The 24,770-nt window shown below is 39.5% G+C and overlaps 1 protein-coding gene across 5 annotated transcripts in view; it reads left to right on the forward strand.

Annotated features, from left to right (window-relative positions):
* The window catches only part of ADAMTS6 (ADAM metallopeptidase with thrombospondin type 1 motif 6), a 224,010-nt gene that overhangs the window by 33,157 nt on the left and 166,083 nt on the right, over nucleotides 1–24,770 (forward strand). For 3 of the 5 annotated variants that reach the window (XR_012084520.2, XM_020783724.3, XM_078384551.1), the window contains 4 exons: nucleotides 9,313–9,481; nucleotides 11,728–11,945; nucleotides 13,334–13,417; nucleotides 13,961–14,106. Coding sequence is in view for 4 of the 5 variants with exons in the window: in XM_020783724.3 (XP_020639383.1) it covers nucleotides 9,313–9,481; nucleotides 11,728–11,945; nucleotides 13,334–13,417; nucleotides 13,961–14,106 (617 nt within the window). In the remaining variant the exon portion in view is untranslated. The remainder of the gene's footprint in view (nucleotides 1–9,312; nucleotides 9,482–11,727; nucleotides 11,946–13,333; nucleotides 13,418–13,960; nucleotides 14,107–24,770) is intronic. The other 2 variants (XM_078384552.1, XM_078384553.1) reach the window with 1 other exon arrangement.

Below are 24,770 nucleotides of genomic sequence, written 5' to 3' on the forward strand. Positions count from 1 at the left end.
AGCTTCAAGACTTTCAGAATGGATGTCCATGCTTTCCTGTTCTTTCTGAACTCAGCTGCAATTATGGCAGTCTGTTCCTATTGTAATGCAAAGGATTGCCAATTAAAGGCCATTAACCTTACAGAATACCTGCTTTTCATTTGTTATTATGGACCAATTAAACTGCCTGAATTTCTGGGCACTTATGGGAGGTGGTTATAGGACTCTTACAATGAGCACTAGCACTTGCAAATTTACTGCTGTACCACTGCTTATGAAACCAGCTCCTACCACTGCCGATCAAAGTTTAATTTTGAAACTTTACTTCTTAATTGATATGGAATTAAAATGATAGAAGAAGTGGGGGAAGTGGTAACTAAATACTTCATATGCAAATATAAGTCTCAAAGGCACCAGACGATATTAGTCATTGCTGTACTTTTTTCCTCTACATGTCTGTAAGCATTTTCCAACAGTGTGGAGAATCAGATGGCAAACTGCTGATCAAAAATAACTTACTGTGCACAGAAGCCAACAGACAATAATTACAGCTACTGTTAATTCCTGTTGACTTCTGTTGCTTCTGCTGGGCTGGAGATTTTTCTGCTAGTTTTTACAGTTTTTCAAGTTTAGAGTCTTGGATTATTATACAATACATGGCAAAATGAATGTTTAAAAATGTAAGTTAGTCAAGCATCTTCCCCAGAGAGGTTATTTTGTGTGTGAAGCAGCAGTATCAAGGTTTGGAACTTAAAAATATCAATAAATTGAATACACTATGACTACACCTTAACATTTAAGGCCGTTCCACTTTTATTCCCAACAAGAGTTAGATCCATTGAATTTAAGGATAATTTTGTTAATATAGACGGACATATTCCATTTATTTCAATGAATCTGTTGTAGTTCTGACTACAACTATATTTAGCCCTAGGTTTTTACTACTATTCTCACCTATTGATTTGCACATAAGTGTTTTTTAAAAAGTAGAGTTGTTGCCAGCTTAATATTGTAATATTAATTATTCTCAAATCTCTTTTAGACATAATTTCTAAGTGGTATGGTATACCAGATGGGCGGGATATAAATCAAATAAATAAATAAATAAATTTCCTTCACAGTTTTGCTTGATTGGAAGTAATCTCGTGTGTCACCAACATGTCTGTGAGATTTAACAATAATTGTTTGATTATATTGTGGCAATACAGTATACAGTGGTGCCTCGCTTAGCGACGTTAATCCGTTCCAGGAAAAACGTTGCTAAGCGATTTAATTGCTAAGCAATTTTTAAAACCCATAGAAACGCATTAAAATGTGTTTAATGCGTTCCTGTGGGCTTAAAAACTGACCTTATGCGAAGATCCTCCATAGGGGCGGCCATTTTCGGTGCCTCTAAAGCGAGGCAAAACAGCGGGCGGCCATTTTGTTTTTTCCAGTGGCCATTTTGGAACCGCCGATCAGCTGTGCAAAAAAGGTCGCTTTGCCATGATCGTTTCCCCGTGATCATCGCAAAGCGATTTTCCCCCATAGGGGCTATCGCTAAGCAATCGCTCTGGCGATGGCCAAAACTCCATCACTAAGCGATTTCATCGCTCAACGGAGCGATCGCTAAGCGAGGCACCACTGTATTATAGTACATGTTGATCAGAAAATAGTTCAGGTTTTATTATGCTGCTATGCTACAGAAAGGGACGTAGTGGCGCTGTGGGTTAAACCACAGAAGCCTCTGTGCTGCAAGGTCAGAAGACCAGCAGTTGTAAGATCAAATCCACACAACGGAGTGAGCTCCTGTCGCTTGTCCCAGCTCCTGCCAAACTAGCAGTTCAGAAGTATGTAAAAATGTGAGTAAATACTGTAGATAGGTACCACCACAGTGGGAAGGTAACGACATTCCGTGTCTAGTCGTGCTGGCCACGTGACCACGGAAACTGTCTTCGGACAAATGCTGGCTCTATGGCTTGGAGACAGGGATGAGCACTGCCCCCTAGGGTCGGACATGACTGGACTAAATGTCAAGGGGAACCTGTACCTTTACCTACGCTACAGAAAAGTCTGATATCCTTGCTATTCCTTTTGGGTGATTTTACTTAATTAATTATCCTGACAGAATTGGAAAGGTTCTGAGTTGATTTGGGGTGGGAGGCTGTTGGATAAAACTACAGTGGTGCCTTGCATAGTGATTGCTCCGTTTAACGAAGAAATCTCTTTGCGATGATGTTTTTGCTATTGCTTAACGATGGTCCCTATGGGTAAAATTCGGTTTGCGATGATCACAGGGAAGCAATCATCGCAAAGCCCCCATTTTCGGCCAGCTGATCGGCGGTTCCAAAATGGCCACCAGGTAAACAAAGTGGCTGCCCGCTGTGTTGCCTCGCTTTAGAGTCACCGAAAATGGACGCCCCTATGGAGGATTTTCGCTTAAGGTTAGTTTTTAAGCCCATAGGAACGCATTAATGGCGTTTTAATGCGTTTCTATGGGCCTTTTAATATTGCTTAGCGATGAAATCGCTTAGCAGCTATTTTTGCTGCATGGATTAACATCACTAAGTGAGGCACCACTGTATACCCATTTTTTCTTTCAAATCTTGCTGTCTCTTATTTCATGTAGGCCTAAGATTGTAAGGTTATGAATGGTTTCAGCTGAATAAGACAGTTCCTGCAATTTGCTAGTGTGAGGAGAAGACAAACATACCCAACGGCACAGTAATGCTATCTATTTATATTTTTCTCTCTCAGAGAATGCTAAGTATGCTTTGTGTTGAAATGAATATGAAGTAAAGCACTCTACAGTGGGGTCTTGACTTAAGAACGGCTTGAGTTAAGAACATTTTGACTTAAGAACCACTCTCATAGGAAAATATTGACTTGACTTACATACTTAGATTTGAGTTAAGAACTGAAAAAAACCACGTGGGAGGCAGGGAAAGTGCAAAATTTGAACTTTCAGTTAACTGTTGGCCAGTGAAAAGGGTGCCTGTCTGCTTGCTCACTCCTCCCAACATTTAGAGAGTGGATTGGGAGTCTTCAGATTGCCTGGACCGTATTTTCCCTGCCTACCCTGAACCTTTCTTGACCTAAGAAAAAAAGAAACAAAATATCCCCCTCTAGTGGTCGAAGGCAGAATAGCAGCTTCCCATTAGTTTCTATGGACAGAAAAGAGCAGATACGGATCAAATGGTTTTCAATGCATTCCTGTGGGAAATGCAGATTTGACCTGAGAACTTTTTGACTTGAGAACCGCCTTCCAATACGGATTAAGTTCTCAAGTCAAGACCCCACTGTATATGGATAGGGACTCCTGACGTTTCCAGAAGAACATGCATTTTGGCGGGAACTTTTTGCTCTCCCATCCTGAAAAACTGAGGTTGTGGACTGAACTTGCTCTTGCCAGCAAAGGTTAGCTGCCAAGAGCAACATACATATGAATATTTTAAATTTTAAATAAAATTTAATTTAAGTTCAATTTAATTTAAAGGAGAAAGAAATATCATTCTGCGCTTCAAAGTATCCCAGGGATTCAATAGGCTGTCCTGTAATATTCTCCTTGAGACCAGAAGTATATCGAGTAGAATAAACTACTGCTGCCTTTCTTGAATTAGGTTTCTTGTCTGCCTGTGCACCCTCTTAATTAAATAATTAATTAAGTAATCCTAGTGGCAAGTCTGCTTGAGGTAGAGGCATGTCCTGTGGATGCTTTGATTGTGCAGATTGGATGGGGGAGGGGCTGCAAGCAACAGGGCAAAGGATAATTATTCCAAAGGATAATTATTCCAAAGGTCTCAACTGGCATTTTGTGAGGGAACAAAGATGCTATTAATCTTTGGGATTAATTTACTGTACTCGCTTTCCCACTCAAGCTGCTGTAACTACTATCAGCAGCCAACAAGAGGTGGGGGAGTAATGCAATTGTTGAGCTGTTATTTTACCTTACATAGGAAAAGGGAAAACTGCCAGTGTGAGAAGAGAATATTTAATGGTTTTGAAGAGCAAAGAAAAAGGCCATCTTTCACCAAGGGATGACCTAGTTAACTTTCCCTCTCTGGATACATGTTGAAGCAACCTTATGCTGTGGAAGGTGGAAATATTGTCTCTCAAACCAAAAGCGAATTACTAATTTTAGAAATCTTTCTTTTTCAATTGAGACTTCTTTCCAGAGTACATTAACATCCTATAAGTATGGCCTAGAGAAAGTTGTTATAGAATCACGTGGGAAAAAACCACTTGGGAGCCCCTGATTAATAACTCTAATCAAGGAAACTAGCTTTTAAAAAGCCAGTACTAGTAAGAAAAAGGACTTGTGAAATGAAGCAAAGGGAAAAGGAACTATTATCCTAGCACCCTGCTGTTTAGATAATTCAATCTCTTTTAAAACCCAAGTTGAAGCATAAAGATGAATTACAGTGGAGTTTTATAATGTTTATTTGGAAATAAGTCACATTGAGTTCTGTGGAGTTTGCTCTCATGTTTATGACTGTGAGACTAAACCTTACTTTTAGTCCTGCACTGAAACCTGTGTTTTGTTTTTGTTTGGTTTTTTTTTTTTTACAAATGATGTCATGCCATAATGAGACATTTGGATAGCTGGACTGCTAGAAGTAATAATTGTGCTTTCTCTACGTTTATGCAAACAATAGTTTGGTCGGTCAGCCTGTAGTAGATATTTTTTGCATATATTCAAGATGACAGTGGTGAGTCATCTGAGGTGTTAGGTTTGGTTTGTCTAGGTAGATTTTAAGTCTGAGAAGTTTGATGAATTTCTCTGTTACTATTTTTTATCTCAAAAGAAGCCAATGATTTTAAAAACAAAATGGATAGAATTCTATATCTTCAATGAATGAATGGGACATGTGACCAATGTATCCTATTCATTTCAGTAGATCTGTTTTGTAGGATCAACACTGAAAGTTTTTGACCTGTTCCTGTAAGCTGCTGAGCTGGCAAATATAGGAGGAACTGCTCTATTCAAAATGCTAGAACTGTTTGCTGAAACAATTATTTGCCAAAGCTGTATATTATATAATATGTGTCACACCAGCATAGATTATCCTAATTTTGTAAAATTTTAAGCATTACTTTATGGTCAAAAAGTTTAAAATTAGATGGGGCAAAAATCAGGAAAGAGTTTTCTTATTGTTTCAAACAGAAAGCTAAAATGTCTTGAGAAACTTCCAATTGTATGTTTCTCTTTACATATAATTCTTAGCAAACTCTTAAGAAAAGTTTGTGAAATGTTTGATAAACATCATGCTTTTGTAGTCCTGAAAGGAATGCGAGGAGAAGGGGGATTTTTAAAAAAAATACTGCAGGTTGGGGCTGAAGTTGAGAGACTGCAGGTTACCTTGCGGCAGCTGGTGAGTTTGTGGGGAGAGAACTGAAGTAAATGATGTAGAAGAGTTTAAGGTTGTCTTGATTATTCTGTTGCAGAATGTGATAAGTGTTATTACTGTCACAGTTTTTCATAGGCATTGCACTCAGAATTCTTCTGTATTTCCTTAGTACCAACACAAGCACCAGCATCGTTAACAAAATCTGCAGATCCACCCATCAGTTTGGAGAAATCTCATCTGTCCCCTTCAGAACTCACTATCGTTGTTGCTTTAGATGCTCTTGGATTTTTGCAGTCTCTGACTGCTGCCAGATCCTAAAACCTCAAAGGAACGAACTACATCTTTTCAGCAACACACACCATTGGCAGTGTTTGTTATTTCATACAGCAGGCTAAGGATCCAGGTTTATTTTTCCAGTGGTTACATCTTGGGTTTCTCCTCTTGTTTCTTTATTGTCAGGCCAAGCTTGTTATGTTTTTGATTTTTATTGTAATATATTTTCGGTGTACTGATTGACATTCCCCTTTGGCCTTTGAAAGTCGGTGTCCTTTTAACAGTAGTTATGTTAAATGTTATTAAGCATGCTGCTTAATACATGGAATGGTGAGCACCAATCCTTTACTCTGCATCAGAGGCAAGCCCAGATAACTCTCCTTGAGTTTTGTCTAGTCTTTTCTACAAAACTTTTATGGTCTCCTCACTGATTTATCTCAGTGAACTAAGGACATTTGATTTGATCTGTTCTCTTGTGCAGGTTGGAAATCAGCATTTGCTAGTGTATTGAAATCATCGTAATTCATACCATTCTTGTTTCCATGAATAAACAACCCCTGATTAGATTTACTGGAATGCTCTAAACATTTTCTACATGGCTGTTGTCTCTGTATTACTATTTCATTTTGAGATATGCATTGATATATTTGCCACAACAGATAACACAGAATGTTCCATTTTTTTGTAGTTAACATCTGCAGCAAACTCTGTTTTGGTTACAACTGCTGTCATAGTTCAGTTGCTATTCAGAAAGAAGTGTTCTTTTTCTCAATTTGTATTGATTCTTTAGATCCTGAAACAAGTTCCAGGGGGAGGGTTTCTGTTATCTGAGGTCAGATGAAAGAGCTGACTGTTAGACCAGGCTGGTAAAAATGGAGTGATTAGCCTGCCTTGTTTACTGGGATGGAGTAAGTATCTAATGCCGTCTGATTGACAGTGCCAAGAGCACCTTGTCTAAAAGTAGTTCTCTTACATCTCATTTTTCAGTTGGGATTTGGGGTTTTTGTGTCTTTCTTGTGGCCCTTGCTGTACTAATTGAGAGCTTTGTCAATGCAAGGTAGTCTTCCACTTGAAAGTTAAATATAGTCAAATGCTATCATCTTTCTCAATATTGCAATGCATATGCAACCCTTTAAATTTAATTCTGGATTACTCAGTTGCCAAGAGTAGTGCTCCCTTCACTTAGAGTGTGCACTAGAGCTATTTCTATTTTTTTAATGGTAGTCTTGGTCAGATTTTTCTCATGGCCTAAAATAATCATTTTTCATATGTCTGGGTAATAAACCGGTCATGATCTATGGCTTTTAATACTATGACATCCCATACCTTGAGCCTCAGGTTTGCCCTTTCCCCTTTCCCCAGATTTTTTTTTGGTTGACAGAATAATCCGTGTATAGTTATGCAAGGTATTCTGCAGAAATATATTGTGCCTCTGCGCCCTCCCCCTCCATTTGTAATAATAGGAGTTTGTGCAGATATCATAAGTGTCATGTGAGAGCTGTTCTGTTACTCATGCCTCCTGTAACAATCAGTAGCTGAAATCCTGTTGTGCAACTTCATGCCATGTAGGGCTGATGATGTCATCAACCATGGTAGGGTTTTTTTGGAAATTAAAATTCTTTTATTCCCCCCAAAAGCTTCTAAGGCTCCCTTGGGATCTCTTTTATCTTGGGGAAGCCATTGGGGGCCTCAGGAGAGGAGGAAATCTCTAAATTCCAAAATGGTCACTACTAGTAATAGCATTTCACCAGCAGGGACTTTCAGAAATTAAAGATGCCCCCCTCCTCCTGCAGGTCCCAATGGCTTCCCCAGAACAAAAGAGATCACAAGGGAGCCTTGGAGGCTGGGGGGGGATTTTTTTAATTAAAAAAACCCCCCAAACTGATGTGACAGATGATATCATCAGCCTTACATCGCTTAATACTGTGCAGTAGGATTTCATCCAGTGAAAAAAATGAGGTACAGTGGCAGTGGTTCAATCTTCTTAGTCTATGCAAGGTAATCTGTTCCTCCTGTGCAAATCAAAATGAGCACCACTTCCAATACTTCAGTTTTTTAGAAGGCCTTTGCCTGTTATATGCTTAGATATACTCACAAATGATTGATTGCACAGAAGACCCATGAAAAGAACAGTTACAGGTAAACTGTTTTGCATGCTCCAAAAGAGCAAGTGTATTTTATTGTAAATTCAGTCAGCTTGCTGTGGAAAGTGAGTGAGACTTCTTCCTTTGTTTTGTTGCTCTGCTAGTCTGTTTTGAGGTGGTATTTAAAAATGTTTTTATTAACAATAAAAATAATGTGGATAAGTTTTATTAGTCTCTGTTTACATGAAGGTGGTTTATAGTGTTAGGTTTCAGTATAAAAAGCAGATAATCTTAAGGATTGCTTTGAATAGATCTTGCAATTAGAAAAGTAGTTTGATATGTTGTGTCATATTAAATCATTTTTAGTACAATGGCCAAAATCCTTTTGTTTAGCATAGTAAATGGCACTATAGTAGACCCACTAAATAAATGGGGATTTGGGGAGTCAACGCCTCTGTGAGTTTCATTGATTAAAGTGGGCCTACTCTAACTGTGACATACTTTAGCATCGTAAGTTGCAATTAAAGTAGGCCCATTTGAATCAATAGAAGAGGAGTTGACCGCCCAAATCCTCATTGATTCAGTGGACCTACTCTAATATAATTTATTGTGCTAAGCAACAGCATTTTGACCATGTATGTGATCGTAATATTTCTATCTAAGTATATTGTTTCAGACTGTTCTGTTGGACATTATTGTTGAATATGTTATTGGTAGTAAGTTGTAAGTCATAGGATCTTGACAATTTTAAAAAAAACATATAATTAATTTTCACTGGGAAGTTTTGCTTTCTGAACCCCAAGTCTTAGAAAAGAAGTAGAATATATACTCCAAGTGTGGTTTGGATGCTAATTATCAGAGAGGTGCAAATGTCTGTTTTTGAACAACACACAGAAGTTCCCAGACAATATTGCCAACTCTGGGAGCTGTAGTCCAAAGCTCAAATTTGCACATCTTTATTAATTACATATGTGAATGCCAGACTATTGTTAATGTCTGGTTGTTTTCCCCAAGGCGAGATGCACAAATTATCTTTACATCAGGACATTCCTACTTAGGAGATGTGAGCCACCAGTTTGAATATTAAGGCTGCATAAAAAGTTCTTATATATAAAAAACTAACAACCAAAGTCTCTGTGTTATCTAATTTGTTGTTTTCCCATTTTTGTTTTATTTATTGGTAAGTTATCTTATTTTACAATGGGGTCTTGACTTGAGAACTTAATCCGTATTGGAAGGCGGTTCTCAAGTCAAAAAGTCTGTAAGTCAAGTCTCCATTGACCTACAGTGCATTGAAAACCGATTAATCCCGTAACAGGCCGTTTTTGTTCCATTTTGGTTTTTTTTTCTGATCTGTAAGTCAAATCTCAGTCTGCAAGTCAAACCTAAATTTTGCGGCCAGAGAAGTCTGTAACTCAAAAAGTCTGTAAGTCAAGCCGTCTGTAAGTCAAGGGTCCACTGTATCGAAATTGGAAGGGTTGGCTGATCTGAGGGACTGAAGTGTAGGCAGAACACAGTACACATGAATTTTGGACAGCACTTGTTAATCCTTACTGCAAATTAAATTTTTATTTAAAAAGGCAAATTCTTTGTATATTTTCATATCCTGGTTAACTGATACATATATTCTTTCCCACTTTTTTCTAAAGCATGGTGTTATTGCTACAGAAGATGAAGAGTATTTTATTGAGCCTTTAAGAAACATAAGTGAACATTCAAATAAATTTAGTTATGAAAGTGGTCATCCTCATATTATTTACAAAAAGTCTGCCATGTATCATCAACTTTTCTATGATCATACCCATTGTGGTGTTTCAGGTAAGTAAGGATGAACTCTCACTAATGGTTTTATTACTTAATTATGATAAAATACATAGAATATTTCTGTTTTTGTTCAAACAAAAATATAACTTAAGACCCTCTTAGAGTAAATTTAGTGCTATCAGTGCTTTTTGGATTTTATCATGCAATCATAAAGAAAATAGTTATCCTTTTTGGTAGGAAAGATGCCAGAAATTGATGTGCATAAAGCAATTGCATAGTAGTTTTTCTTCTCTTGTCATTTCCTCTTCATGCATTCAGGCATGTGAGAAATTAGTCATCTGATTTTCAATCATTGCATTTGATAGAGAGCCTGCCAAAAGGGAGGAAAAATTTAACTTGATTGGCCTTATATAATCATGTAAGTAAATAGGATTCTAGCCAGTATCTTTAAGCAAACACCAAGAAGACCACCTTGTGTTATGCCTACTGCTTGTACCATATCAATTAAAGTGATTTCATAAGGGATGGAAATGGGTGGATATGTCAATCCCTCCTCTTTGTCACTTGTGACTGCTTGCCCTGTTCTGTATTTGTACAATGAGCAATAAGAAGGCAAAATAGATTCCTACCTGGACTTCTTAGAATCTATACCGGCTACCAGCAGAGCTGTGAAGGCCTTTCTCAAGCATTTCATTTCATTTATATTCTGGAAGCATAGGAAGTGATCTTGGCTGAAATCCTATTGCTTAGCATAGTAATTTATTTATTTAATTTATTTAATTATTTTATTTATATACTGCCTATCTGGTCAGTTACGACCACTCTAGGCAGCTTACAACATAGTAAGTCACAACCAGAGTAGGCCTATTTAATCAATGGAGATTTGGTGAACCAGCTCCTTGCGTAAGTTCCATTGATTCAGTGGGCCTCCTCTAATTGTAACTTGCTACGCTAAGTAGCAGACTTTTAGCCACTGTTTTTTTACTACTCATCCAACACTGAAATGGAGAATGCTAGTAGGGGTAGAATAAGGATTTCTTTTACTGTTGCTAGACTACTATGTTTGATATCCTTGCAGCAGGTAAACGTATTGTGCATCTAGCATAGGATCATGAAAAACTGGTAGCAGAATAATACATGATGCAGTTGCTATCCCACTTTACTTTTTATCTGCAAGGTGCAGGGTGAGGGTTTCTTATACACCTCCTTAGTGTAGAAACATAGTGGTCTGGTGACAAAAGAACAGAAAGGTGTATGATTTGGTTAGTAGGCCACTTAATGTTAGCATTGGACCTGTATTTTATTTATTTAAAATATTTTTACCCTACCTTATGTACATCTTGAAAAGGACTCAAGGCAGCTTACAACATTGAAAGACAATATTTAAAGCTAAGAACAGTGACTGTAAATATGCATTACTGCATATAAATTTATGTAAATGCCACTCTGAGAAATGGAAAACACAGAAATGGAAAACATAAGTAATATTAAAAATTCAGTCAAAGCAGTAATACATAACCCATCTAAAAAAATCACACAATAGTTAGCTACTGATTTAGAGAAGGCTTGTCTGAAGAGAAGGGTCTTCACCTACTTGTGGAATGAGAACAAAGATGGGGCTGGTCTGGTCTCCTGTGGGAGGGAGTTCTAAAGTCTGAGAGCAGCAACAGAGAAGGCTCTCTCATGTGTTGTCATCAGACACACCTGTGAAGGTGTTGGGACCAACAGAAAGGCTTCTTCTTATGATCTTAACACCCAAGCCGGCTCATAATGAGAGATACAGAGAAAGAGGCAAAGCCCTTTTCCATTCATTTTGAATAAAAGTCATGTGGACTGGTGATAGAAACACAGATGATTTAATTGCTCCATAATACATTTCTGTGTCTCTTACAAAGAAATAAACCTGAATAATACCACAAACTGGATAGGAAATTTTTCATGAATTCAATGGCTGCAATCCTGTTCGTACAGTTACACCACTTGAGTAAGACAATGTCATCGTCCAGTGAAGGGAATATTTTATTTCAATTAATAGCAAGCCTCCTATCCTTCTTTTTCAAATCCGTAGACCAGTGATGGCGAACCTATGGCACATATGTCTACTGTAATGCAATTTATTATGTTAAGCAACAAGGTTTTGGACAATGTTTTTGAAAAGGTGGGGTTTAATTTTTCTTGACTAAATTAGAATTCAATTAATTAAAAAAAAAACTACAACGCAATATAAACATAAAACAGGTGTACAGAAAGGAAGTTAATAAAGCAATCCATTTCATATTATTAATTATTTTGATTCCTAGAAGACCTCACAGGAAGCAGTAAACCTTGGTGCTTGAACAGTACTGTTGCTTTCCCGACTTTACTTCCGGTCAATCACACATTAAATAGTCACCATCGACCGAAGAGATCAATAAGCACTGAACGATTTGTGGAAACTCTGGTAGTAGCAGACAAAATGATGGTGGGATACCATGGTCGCAAAGATATTGAGCATTATATCTTGAGCGTCATGAATATTGTAAGTTTGATCCCTCTGCATGTTGGTATAATTTGTTTAAACATAACAGACATTAAGGATGTAACATTCAGAATCTAGTATGAGCTGTGTTTTCCACATTTGTTACCCTGTTTTCCCAAAAATAAGACCTAACCTGAAAATAAGCCCTAGTATGATTTTTCAGGATGCTCGTAATATAAGCCCTACCCCCAAAATAAGCCCTAGTTAAGTGAAACCTCACCCACCACCATTGTACAGCATTGTGCAGCAACCAGAAGATGACATGACTGTAAAATAAAACATCTTCTGAAAATAAGCCCTAATGCATTTTTGGAGGAAAAATTAATATAAGACCCTGTCTTATTTTGGGGGAAACATGGTAGATATTTACTAGGAACTGGATAATTGAATTGTGCTCCTAAAGTCTAATGGGTTGATGCTAGAGTGTTACAGTATGATTTCTGTTAGAAATGGCTGATATAAATTTTTGCTACAAAATATATCTATTTGAAGGGTAAATAGCAACTTCTTCTGCTTCAGATCCATCCCTAAGAAAAAAACTCAGCTGCTTTTCTTTAACCAGTGCTGGAATTTGTTGAGTCTTTGTGCTAAGGTGGCCACAGCTGTTTACCCTCATATGTAGAGATTGAGAGAGACCCCTAAACATGTAGATGCACATTGCAAAGACCTCTTGAGAAGATAATCCTAATTCCACATGTATCTAAGTGAAATGGGATAGCAAAGAAGAGCAAATAGGTCACACATAGCTTCTGTAGTAACTGTCATAATGTGTTTGTTTTTGCTGCAGAAGTTAGCATGTAAAGTAGGATTTTGCTATTAGTTTTAGTTTTGAGTATTTGAATTGTGTATTTTTCAATAATATAAAAGCCAGTTTCCACTGAGCTTTAATTTATTTGAAGGATTTATTGTGTGCTTTTCAAGTTAAAAACTCTCACAGAGTAGATGGAGTAAAGACTTCATTTTCTCTTCCAACCTGAGGAAGCCCTTGGAAGCATAAGGACTCGGGCATGGAAGAAACTTTAAAGACTTTATTAAAGGCTCTTTAATGCCCCAAAATTGCTGCAAGCCCTGATCCCCCGTAGCAGAACCAGTGGCCGTAATTTTGTAACATTAAAGGCATCCTCGCAACCATCTTGAGGTCCCCAAAGACTTCCCCAAATCGAAAGACATCCTTAGGGAGTTTCAGAACCTTAGGGAGAGAGGAAGATAGGAAAATTTACAATAAAGATGATCTTTTGCAGGATGTTGTGAGGATTTATGCACGTTCAGTTGCACAGCATGATTTCAGCCATTGTAAGACAGGAAAAAATGAATTATGTTTAAATATATATCAAACTTTTTAGAATTTTTGTCTGACTTTGTATCTTTTCTTATTTTCTGGAGGTCAGGTTGCCAAACTTTATCGTGACTCCAGCCTAGGAAACGTTGTGAATATTATAGTGACTCGTTTAATTGTCCTCACAGAAGATCAGGTAAGAATGAATTTTAACATAAAACTTACTTCTCAGAAATATAAATTGTATAGTCTTATTATTGTTTAAAATAGAGTTGGATAATTAAATGTCACCTGTAGACTTTTGTGATCGGAAAATTAGAGGAGTTTAGAATGATATTTAAAATGCATTTTAAAGATTTTTGCCTCTCTTTACTGAGAATTACATATGTGGGAGATTTTAGAATTAGAAAGTTGTTGCAGGTTGTTTTTTGTTTCTTTATTTTGAAACCTGAAAAGCTGCTTTAAATACTACTTTTTTCCCACATTAAGATAATCTCTCCATGTGGTAACGTTTGAAACTATAATTCTTACATTTGACAAACAATTATTGAAGTTTTAACTTAAATCTATGAGATGTATGCACAAAATAAACTGTAGGTCAGAGATAAAATCTGGCAAGGAGAAATTATTCCTAGAAATCACTGCTTCTAATTATAGATCAGATTTAGACTTCAGAAGTCTTAACCGCTGACCCTAGTAATTTGTTTGGAACATTTCTGGTATGCATGTTGTATTGCAGCCAAACTTGGAGATAAATCACCATGCAGACAAGTCCCTTGATAGCTTCTGTAAGTGGCAGAAATCCATTCTCTCTCACCAAAGTGATGGAAACACCATTTCAGAAAATGGAATTGCCCACCATGATAATGCGGTCCTTATTACTAGGTATGGCTTGTTGAAATTATCTCATTTTTTTCTTTCCTGTTTCTAATTTATTTGTTTTCACACACACGCAAAAACAAACTAGAATTGAAGTATTTGTAGTAATCATATGCAGGGTAAAAATATTGCTTATGCTTGAAATTGTTATAAAACATTTAGTTATAGATCAAATCACTGTTGCTTTTGATTTAGTACTAGGAAAAGTTCTACATGAAATGAATGTACTTGTATGTATATTAAATAGTTCCAGAACTGAGCATACTGATTTCCAAACTAAGGATTATAAATAGAAAAGACAAGAAGGTGGAACTGTTCTTTATTTTAGATCTCATCCACACTGTGGTGTTGTCCCTGGTTGTGCTGGAGTTGCTCTGGGTTCTGTATTTTTTGTTGTGAATCTGAATAGATCATGTTTGGTATTGGTGTCCACACATGGCAAGAGTATTTATTACTGGAAGTATTGGGATGCACTGGTTTGTACTGATACTGTCTGTCCACACACATCAGGTACCTAGTAGGCATCCTTCATTCTCAAGAGACTATGGGACTGTGCGCTGAATAGAGGTCTTGGAACAGTGTTAGATACAGCTCTTTGAGATTTTAGCTCCCAGCACAGATTATTGTCCTCTTTTGCTAGTCTTCTCTGCCCTCTACGTACCTACTTCCCTTTCTATTCCCTTTCTTCCTGTTTTATCCATTCCACATTCTCATACGTTCATATTTTTTTTCTGCAGTGCTTTCTTACCATCAGGTTATGGTGTAAAACCCTTCCCTCTTGTTTTTCCAGTTCACCAAACCTTCACCTTTTAGCAACAAAACTTTATAACTTTAATTTTTTTTTTGTTTTTAATTTTCACTTTTGTGCTATGATGCAAAAGTTGTAACTTAAAAAAATTAAGAGCAGAATGCAAGAACAGCTGATATCCCAAGAAAACGGAACAGGAGCAGCAGTAAGGTATTGAGGGGTGGTGATTGACCAGCAGAAACACGCTCCTTACAAAACATATTCAAATGACACAGACCAACAAAGTGCACTATAAGTAGAATTTAGTGAGTATTGGACTCAAGCTAGAACAAGTCAGACTAAAGTAGAACAGTTTTAAAAAAAGTAAAAGAAAAAATAACCAAAGCAAGGTTATTTGTCATGTTCTGATGCTGTTGACACTAGATTCAGTCTTGTATTTTGTGGACATAAAGATGGCATACTATCATCATAGTTGCAAGAAAGGTTGAACAAATACTCAGTGTGGACAAGCTCATATGTTTACAATTGTCCCTTAGTTTAAGACTCAAATAATATTGAACAAACTCTTAACTGGTGATTAATGATGCTTTGCTAACTATGTCTCAATAATATTTGCAGTCACATTCTCTGTGTATGACAACAGTTGCGACGTTCTCCTAATAGCAAAATAAGATCTATGTCTTCAGTTGCCTTTTACTGTATCCTCTTGTTTGATACAAGAGCAGATACAGTGGGACCTCAACTTACAAATGTCTTTACCTGCAAATGATTCAACTTACGAATGCCTCTGTTCGCAAAAATCTACCTTGACTTGCGAACGGAGCCTTGACGTACGAATGAAAAAAAGGCAGGGGAAAAGGGCGGGAAATTCAAATTTCCCTTGCCTTTTTTTATTCCATTCAAACCATTGGTGGCAAGAGGCTGCTCTTTCGCCCCAGCAGTTAGGAAAAAGGACCCCCAGGAGGTCTCCAATGATGGCGGGGAAGCTCCCAGGGCTTCCTTGCCACCATCATAGACCTCCTTGGGGTCTGATTGCGGCGGCGGAAAAGGGTGGGAAATTTAAAATTGCTCCCCCCCACCGTGATTGGAACTCCAGGAGGTCTCCGATGGTGGCAGGGAAGCTCTCAGGACTTTCCTGCTGCCATGGGAGACCTCCTGGGGGTCTCCTGCCACCGCAATTGGCGCCTTCAGGCTTTCCTGGAGGGTAGACTGGGCCTACCGGGGGAAGCCCTCCCCTGGTAGGCCCGGTCTATCAGGCTTCCCTGGGGAGTAGACCGGGCCTACCAGGGGAAGCCCTCCTGAGGGCTTCCCCCGATAGACCTGGTCTACCCCCCAGGAAAGCCTGAAGGCACCGATCGTGGTGGTGGGGGACCCCCAGGAGGTCTCCGATGGTGTCAGGGAAGCCCTTGGAGCTTCCCCGCCGCCATCGGAGACCTCCTGGAGGTCCCCCACCACCGTGATCGGAGACAGGGTCACCCAGCACCGGGAGGCTTGAGCTTGCCAGGCGCTTGGCCGCTCACCCCCGGCCACGGCGGAGGCAGTGGAGTGCTGGGAGGCTTTGGAGTTATTACTCCATTGTTTTCAAAGTACCTGCAGAGTGACTGCTTTATAACCTGCTCCAGAATTTTCCTCAGGATTGACATCAGACTGACTAGTCTGTAGTTTTCAGATTCCTCCTTTTTTTGCCCTGTTTGAAGATAAGGTCAAAATTAGCTTTCTTTCAATCATCTGGCACTTCACACATCCTTCATAATTTCAGAAATATAATAGTGGTTCTGAAAGTTCTCCAGCTAGTTTCTTCTTGGATGCAGTTCATCAGCCCCTGGAAATTTGAACATGTTCAAAGTAATAAGATATTCCTTGACTATTTGTTCATCAATTCTAAGCTGCAATCCTATCCAATCCACTTGTACTTCATATTGTCTTGGAGGTTCACATACTGTCTTTTGGGGGAAAAAAACCTAGGCATTTCTTATCCAGGTAGGGGCACAACTGGGCAAGTTGATAGAAGGCACTCTTGGCCATAGCAGGTATTCGAGCCTCCATAGGTCAAAGAGTACCCCAAAGCTGTGAACCTGATCCCCCAAGAAAAGAGTTAACCCCGTTAAGATCAGATAAATTTCCTTCTAACCAGTCCAACAATTCTCCTAAAAATAGGGTCTCTATCTTATCTGCGTTCAGTTTTAGTTTATTGGCTCTCATCCATTCTGTTACTGAAGATAAGTAGTGCTCAAAGACCTGCATTTCTTGCAGAAGAAAAAGAGGAGAGATAGAGTTGCATATCATCAGCATACTGGTGACAGCAAACTCTAAATCTCCAAATCACTTCTCCCAGCAGCTTCATGTATATGTTAAAGAGCATTGAGGAGATGATTGACTCCTGTGGAATCTCATAACATAGTCCCCAAGAGTTGGACACAGTATCCCCAAGCTGTATCATTTGCAGTCAATCATCAAGAAAGGACTGGAACCACTGAAATACAAAGCCCCCAATCTCTAAACTTGATAGCTATCCTAGAAGGCTACCATGATTGATAGTATTAATGACTGCAGAAAGATCCAGGAGGACCAGCAGGGTTACACTCCTCCTGTCTGCCTCCCTTTCAGGATGACCAGGGCTGTTTCAATACCATGTTGCTGCCTAAACCCCAATTGAAATGGATCCAGATTATCAGTTCCTTCCAAGAATGCCTGCAGCTGATCAGCTACCACCCTCTCGGTCAAGTTACACAAGAAATAAATATTTGAGATGAGTCGTAATTGTTCAAATCATCCATCACCAAATATGTTTTCTTAAGAATGGGCCTTATTTTTTAATTTTTCCACCTTGTCTTTAGGGATTTCCAATGGGAGCCCAGCACACTCTTCTTCTGGGTTAATTACAGTAGGACCGCCCTGTACATGGGATCAGTATCTGTTGATTCATTTAACCACTGCCTGAAAACACCAGGGATGTTGGCAGGTCTTTGGGTCTGAGTCCCAAGTCCAGGTTTGAGTCTTTGGTATCAAGTCCTGACTCTCAAGCCCCAAGTCTGAGTCTTTATTTTAAAAGTGCCATTTTCACCAGAAAAAAGGGAAGGGGTGTGTTGATTCCAAATTGCGACTTGAGTAAAACAAAACAAAACAAAAACAAGCTGAATCATCAGTGGGACTTAAGTATTTGCATGCTTACCAGGGCGTGTTTACCAGAACTGGACAATAGAAGGAGCCAGAAAGCATGTGATGTATAGTGTTCAATACTTCCTTGTTTTTTGTCATAGGGGGCTTGGATCCGATCCCCTGTGGATACCACAGTCCTACTGTATTCTGAAGAGTCATCCAGTATGATGAACAATAATAGTATACATTTGTTGTTGGTTAGTCATTAAGTCATGTCCGACTCTTTGTGATCCCATGGACCACAGCACGCCAGGGCCTCCTGTCTTCCACTGCCTCCCGGAGTTTGTTCAAATTCATGTTGAGATGGCCAAGGTTCAGGATCTCTCCTTCCAGTGAGCACTCAGGGTTGATTTCCTTCAAAATGGATAGGTTTGTTCTCTTTGAAGTCCAGGGGACTCTCAAGAGTCTCCTCTAGCACCACAACTCAAAAGCATCAATTCGGTGGTCAGCGTTCTTTATGGTTCAGCTCTCACTTCTATACATTGCTACTGAAAAAGGACTATGCAGACCTTTGTCGGCAAGGTGATGTCTCTGCTTTTTAAGATGCTGTCAAGGTTTGTCATCGCTTTCCTCCCAAGAAACAGGCGTCTTTTAATTTCATGACTGCTGTCACCATCTGCAGTGATCATGGAGCCCAAGAAAGTAAAATCTGTCACTGCCTCCATATCTTCCCCTTCTATTTCCCAGGAGGTGATGGGATCTGTGGCCATGATCATAGCTTTTTTTATGTTGAGCTTCAGACCATTTTTTGCACTCTCCTCTTTCACCCTCATTAAGAGGTTCTTTAATTCCTCCTCACTTTTTGCCATCAGAGTGGTATCATCTGCATCTCTGATGTTGTTGATATTTCTTCTGGCAACCTTAATTCTGCCTTGGGATTCATCCAGTCCTGCCTTTCGCATGATGTATTCTGCATATAAGTTAAATAAGCAGGGAGACAATATACAGCCTTGTCATACTCCTTTCCCAATTTTGAACCAGTCAGTTGTTCCATATCTAGTTGTAACTGTTGCTTCCTTTTCCACATATAGATTTCTCAGGAGATAGATAAGGTGGTCAGGCACTCCCATTTCTTTAAGGATAGTACACATTAGAGATCCTGTACTTTAGCACTTTTAAACTGTGAGGGTTCAGTGTTGGGTTCCTGCGTTTCTTCAAATAAATCAGCAGACTTCCTCGGTTTGGAAGTCGGGGTAACATTTATTGGATTGTTTAACAAGTAACCTGTATCAACAGTAACCTGTATCAACAAAAATAGTCCAACCATTTCCTCCCTCCAACCATTGGTTAGATGAGGACTTCCATTCTCCAACTTTGAAGGGGTATCACCCCTGAACATTCCAAGGACCCAGCCAGTCCAGTGAAAAGTCTGTGTTCAATAATTATCCTGTCTCCCCTTCTAGTAGGGGGAATGTGTCCTCATCCTACTCATCTGTCCAGACCTGGTCTCGTAAAGGGGAGTCCTCCGGCCAGAGTCTTCCGATGGTCCCCTCCTCCGCAGCTCCATCACCCTCCATTCCAATCTTTCTCTCCTCTCTCTCTCTACCTTCTCCTTCTCTTCTCTCAGCTTCCTCTTCCACTGTTTCATTTCTTGCTCTCCACAATAAGAGGGTTTGGGGTTACTCTCAGTCCTCCTTCTGGCATCCGCCTCCTCCTTTGGGACCCTTAACTTTTCAACCTTTCCAGTCCATGGATCTTCTAACCAGATCCACTCGCAACCACAAGGCAAATCCCCGTCCCCCCTTCTTATATCCACCAGCCCCACCTCCACCCGGGGCTTCTGTTCTGTTCCCGCCAAAGCAGTCCTGGCTTCTTTAACCATCATTTCCTTCATCTTCTCTTCTATGATCCCCGTGTCTGTTCCATGTGTTTTTATCTTCCTGGGATGGGTGCCGTCTGGACTTCCTTGTCGGCGGGGGGGGGGCACTCCCGTGAGAGGAATCTTGCTCTCACCTTCAATCTTACTTAAAGATCTGTGACCTTTTCCTTTTATAGATATATTTCATGATCAGTTGCTGCAAGTGAGGCATTTTGGAACTATGACTCAAGACATATCCCAAGTTTCTAATCTAATCACAGAAGAGCCCTGTGCAGTTATGAGTAGAAATGATGTGGAGCAGGTAGCATAGTTTTGGGAGAACGAAGATGCGGTTCTCCCTGGGCATGATAGGTTCAGTTTTTGTCAGTTCAACAATTTGTAGCAGACATTTATAGTTTCTCAAGTTTGTTTTTTCCAGTCAAGCTGGAATATGAACCCCCATATATTTTGAATGGGACATGCCTGTTTTGTCTGTTAGAGCTTGCAGCATGTAGGCTTCCTGTTCTTTTATGTTAAGTGCCAGTGTTCTGGATTTCTTTGTACTGATTGATAAACCTGCTGCTTTAACTTAATCAGATGCGATTTCCAGGATCCTGGGGGTTTCTTTACTTTAGTTGAAAACTGCAGTGGCCACATTATGAGCAAATTTCAAAGAGGTAGCCCTGTTAGTCTGTTTTAATATTTATGGCAAAATTAATAAATAAGTAAAAATTAAAAGTGGTGGTTTAAAGACTAACTTTATTTCAATGTGATCTTTGACATGGAGCATAAGCATTAGACCATAGGCTTATATACACAGAATACACGGTGAATGGCTGGAGATTACACACAATTACTTCCCCTTTGACAGTAACACATATATCAAGGACAACATCATGTCTGTGGGCACATGTAAGATGCCACAGTACAGAAACATATTCCTTGCTGACATGGAACAACACTTTCTCAGTTCCTGCTGAGACCTTAAAGCCTCCTTTTTATTTAAAATACATTAAATGACATTTTTTATCATCTGGATTCATGGCAAGGGATTATTTGAAAAATTCAATTAGAACTTTAACAGTTATTATCCCATTGTTAAAATGAGCATAGACTGGTCTACACAATACATGTACTTTTTGGAGGCCACTGTGTTTATTGTTCCACACAATGAACACTGAAAACTCACTGAGCACTGTACATACATGTTTAAAGCTGATTGAGGAAACATCTTTGTTGTATTTATACAGTATTTTGTTAAGGCTTGGAGCTTGTCTTATCCAGTAGCTAAGTAGCTTCAATGCTAGAGCAAAAATCAGAGGTGACAAAGGACACCCTTGTTTCGTTCTCCTCCTAATGGAAAATGGTGTGGAATCCAGATTTTTTCCTCAATAATACTAATATGTAGGCTATAAAGAGCCTTAAGATTAGAGAAGATCAGAGAAGAAGTACCTATTTTATCTGCTCACACACACATAAAATAAATTGCCATTCTAATTTATTGAATTCATTTGATAATGTCAAGAAATGCAACTAAAAACGAGGAACACCTATTTCTGGTTCTTCTTCGTGGCCTCTGTGAATCACACCCTGGGTGATCTGCACCTGCGTGGAGCCTCATCAGAAGATTCTACAGCTTGTGCGGTAGCAAAAAAACCACATTAGTATAAGCCCCTCCCCGTATAAGTACTTTGGCACCGAGAGACTCCAATTTCAACTGCCACGTTGGGAGACTTGTATTCTGCTTCTGTGAGTCAAAAGTGAAAGAGTCTTACTCTTGATTCCTTTTTCTTATAGTATTTTCATTTATAATAGATAATATATATATATCAAAGTTATTGTTTTTTCTACTCTTCTTTTTTTCGCCTGGCGTTCGGCCGCAGCACCCCCTTCCAACTAATGTTTTTTTCCAAATCATTTTTCCTACTATTCATGGCTCCATTGGGTCTGTTTAAATACTGTGTGGTCTGTGATAACAAAATACCACTCTCCGGCGGCCACATGAAGTGTCTTTTTTTGCTTGGGGAAGGTGCACCAAATGTACTGCTGCCCCCACTGTAAAAACTTCAGACGTGGAGTCCTCCGCTCTTGCCTTTCAAGGCTTAAACTCCGTCTTTGGGAATAATCCCTTCAACCAACAAAGATTGCTCAACCTCCTTGCAAGGCCACCTCTCAGGCCAAAGCGATGGAAAAAGCCATTTCTGAATCATTGAAACAACGTCCATCAGCCACATCATCTCACTCCAATGCTCCATCCACTTTGTCCAAAACTTCTTAACCCCACAAATCGAAGTATTCGGTATCGAAACCTCCGACATTGAAATCCCCTGTGCTAAACGTCAGTTGTCCACCGAAGCTCCTTTGGCTCCGGAACCTTCTCCAACAAAGATCCAAACAACACAAATCTAAATCATCCATAGTTATTCCTCAGCAGTCTGATGAACCCTGTGAGTTAATCTCTGTTGGTTCACCTTCTGATGATGATGGACTTCCCTCTCATCAACCCTGTTCTCAATCACCAGAATGGGACAAACAAGAAGATCATTTAATATCCTCTCCTTCCAGCCTTAGACACTCTGTTCCTTCGCGCAACCCCTCTGTAGTTGCTTCACATGACAGGGTTGACTCCGAACAACATCCAGAACCTGTGCCCTATTTGGTGGCATCAGATTGACCATCACAGCCTCCTCTGAGACACCTACCTCAGCATTCCTATGAGGTACCTGTTCCATCATGCATGGCTCAGATCCGCATTGAGTACTCCCATCGGGTTGCCATTTGCCCCAATCAGTGCTTGTCCAGACAAACTACAACTACCAGTCATTCTACCTGGTTCGGTGGTAACTTCGCATAGTGTGCCTCAATCTCAACAACCATCGGTGTCGAAACGGCCAATTCACCCAGACCAACATGGGTTTCAAACTGCTTCCTACCTGGCATCTAAAAAGCCCAGAATGGTTGAGCAACATTCTTCAATGCACAAGGCTTTTACAGCTCCAACCTCTCAATATTTCCCAACCAACCTGGATGACGGAGACTGTTCCTCATGCTCAGCATCCCCGGCATCTATATATTCCAATGTTCCACCAGCTCATCAGCAACCTCTGTTTCAACATCATCGAGATACAGGCTCTGATACAGATGAATCTCGATATCCCCCTGGTCCATTGTCACATGCTCGGTCCCTCCACTGATGCACAGCTCTCAACACCCATTACACCCTGAACCTTGAACCTGACATCATTACGACGCCGAGTTTGAGACCAATGACCAGCCATATCAAACAGTGTCCATGGACACTCGATTAACATCACTCGACATCAATGACTCTTGACATCGACAGATGTCCATGGACATGCCACCTCCACCAACATCGAGTCATAGACATCAATATTATGACTTTCAACCTCTCAATACCAAAGTCAGTCGACAATCTGTCAACTCTCTACTACGCGATCCTGAATATTCCAATCGGGGACACCTTAAATATTACTTACCTCACCAGAGTCGGACCTTGTAGATGCCGACCCACCATCTCCGGCAGAAGACTTCAAAACCTACGCTCAGCTTATGGTCGGTATGGCGAAATCATTGGACCTTCAGATCCACTGTCCTTCGATAGAACCAGTTGATCATCTTTATGATGCAGTCTCGAAGAACACAACCACTGCAGTGCACATTTCGATGCTACCTTCTCTCCTCTGCACAATAATCCTGGACAAAACCAGCCTCTTCCCATACAATGTCGAAATGGATTGATAATCTCTACAGAGTCCATGACCCAGGAGCCCTGTTCCTTCAGAAACAGCCAGCTCCGAATTCCATATTTGTCGAGGCCTCACAGTCCTGATCTCAACATCGACAAATCCTTATACCACCAAAAAATACAGTAGGAGAATTGACTCTATGGGGAAATAGCTTTATTCGTTTGTAGCATTCACCATACAAGTCGCTAGTTATCAAGGAGCCATAGGTGCATACCAACATACCCTTTAGGACAATATGTCCACTTTCGTCAATTCTTTGCTGGAGGACAAGAAGTTACTTGCACAAACTTTTCAGCAAGAAGGCCCCTCTGTTGCCAGACAGCAGATGCTCTCTGCTAGACACACTGTCAATGCTACAGCATTATGTTATTGTATTTTATCTCTGTTGTTGGCCGCCTAGAGTAGTCCACCACGACTAGATAGGCGGGATATAAATTAAATAAATAATAATAATAATAATAATAATAATAATAATAATAATAATAATAATAATAATAATAATAATAATAATAATAATAATAATAATAATAATAATAATAATAATAATAATAATAATAATAATAATAATAATAAAAAGTCCATGAATACTTCAGTAGCATTATGACGCTTTTTTTGGTTGAGAACAGCTGGCCTTGCTGAAGATGCCTGTGCACGCATTTAGGACCTTCCCTTCAATGGGGGAAGCCTCTTTAATGCAGAAACTGATGGTATCCACTTCTTCCACCTTCTTCCGCCAACAGACGTCATCACTCCACCGTCGCAAACCCTACAAGAAGAAATTAAAAATTTACTTCTCAAAGATGCCGTAGAACCAGTATATCAGCACAACAAAAGGTGTTTCACTGTCCCCAAAAAGGACGGCAGTCTTTGCCCCATCTTGGACTTAAGAAAACTCAACAAATATATCATTACTACAAAATTCCTTATGATTACCCTCAAATCAGTTCTCCCCTTACTCCGAAAAAACGACAAGTTCAAACTGTTCATAGATCTCAGAGACACATATTTCCACATTTCCGTACATTCTTCACACAGAAAATTCCTTCGGTTCCAACTTGGATCCCAAATCTACCAATTCAGAAGACTTCCTCTCGGCCTTTCAACAGCTCCAAGAATATTCACCAAGTGCATTGCACCAGTAGCTGCTTACCATAGACTTCGGAAAATTCTCACCTTCCCCTATATTGATGATTGGCTC

The sequence above is a fragment of the Pogona vitticeps genome, chromosome 2 (genome assembly GCF_051106095.1).
Source record: "Pogona vitticeps strain Pit_001003342236 chromosome 2, PviZW2.1, whole genome shotgun sequence".
NCBI lineage: Eukaryota > Metazoa > Chordata > Lepidosauria > Squamata > Agamidae > Pogona > Pogona vitticeps.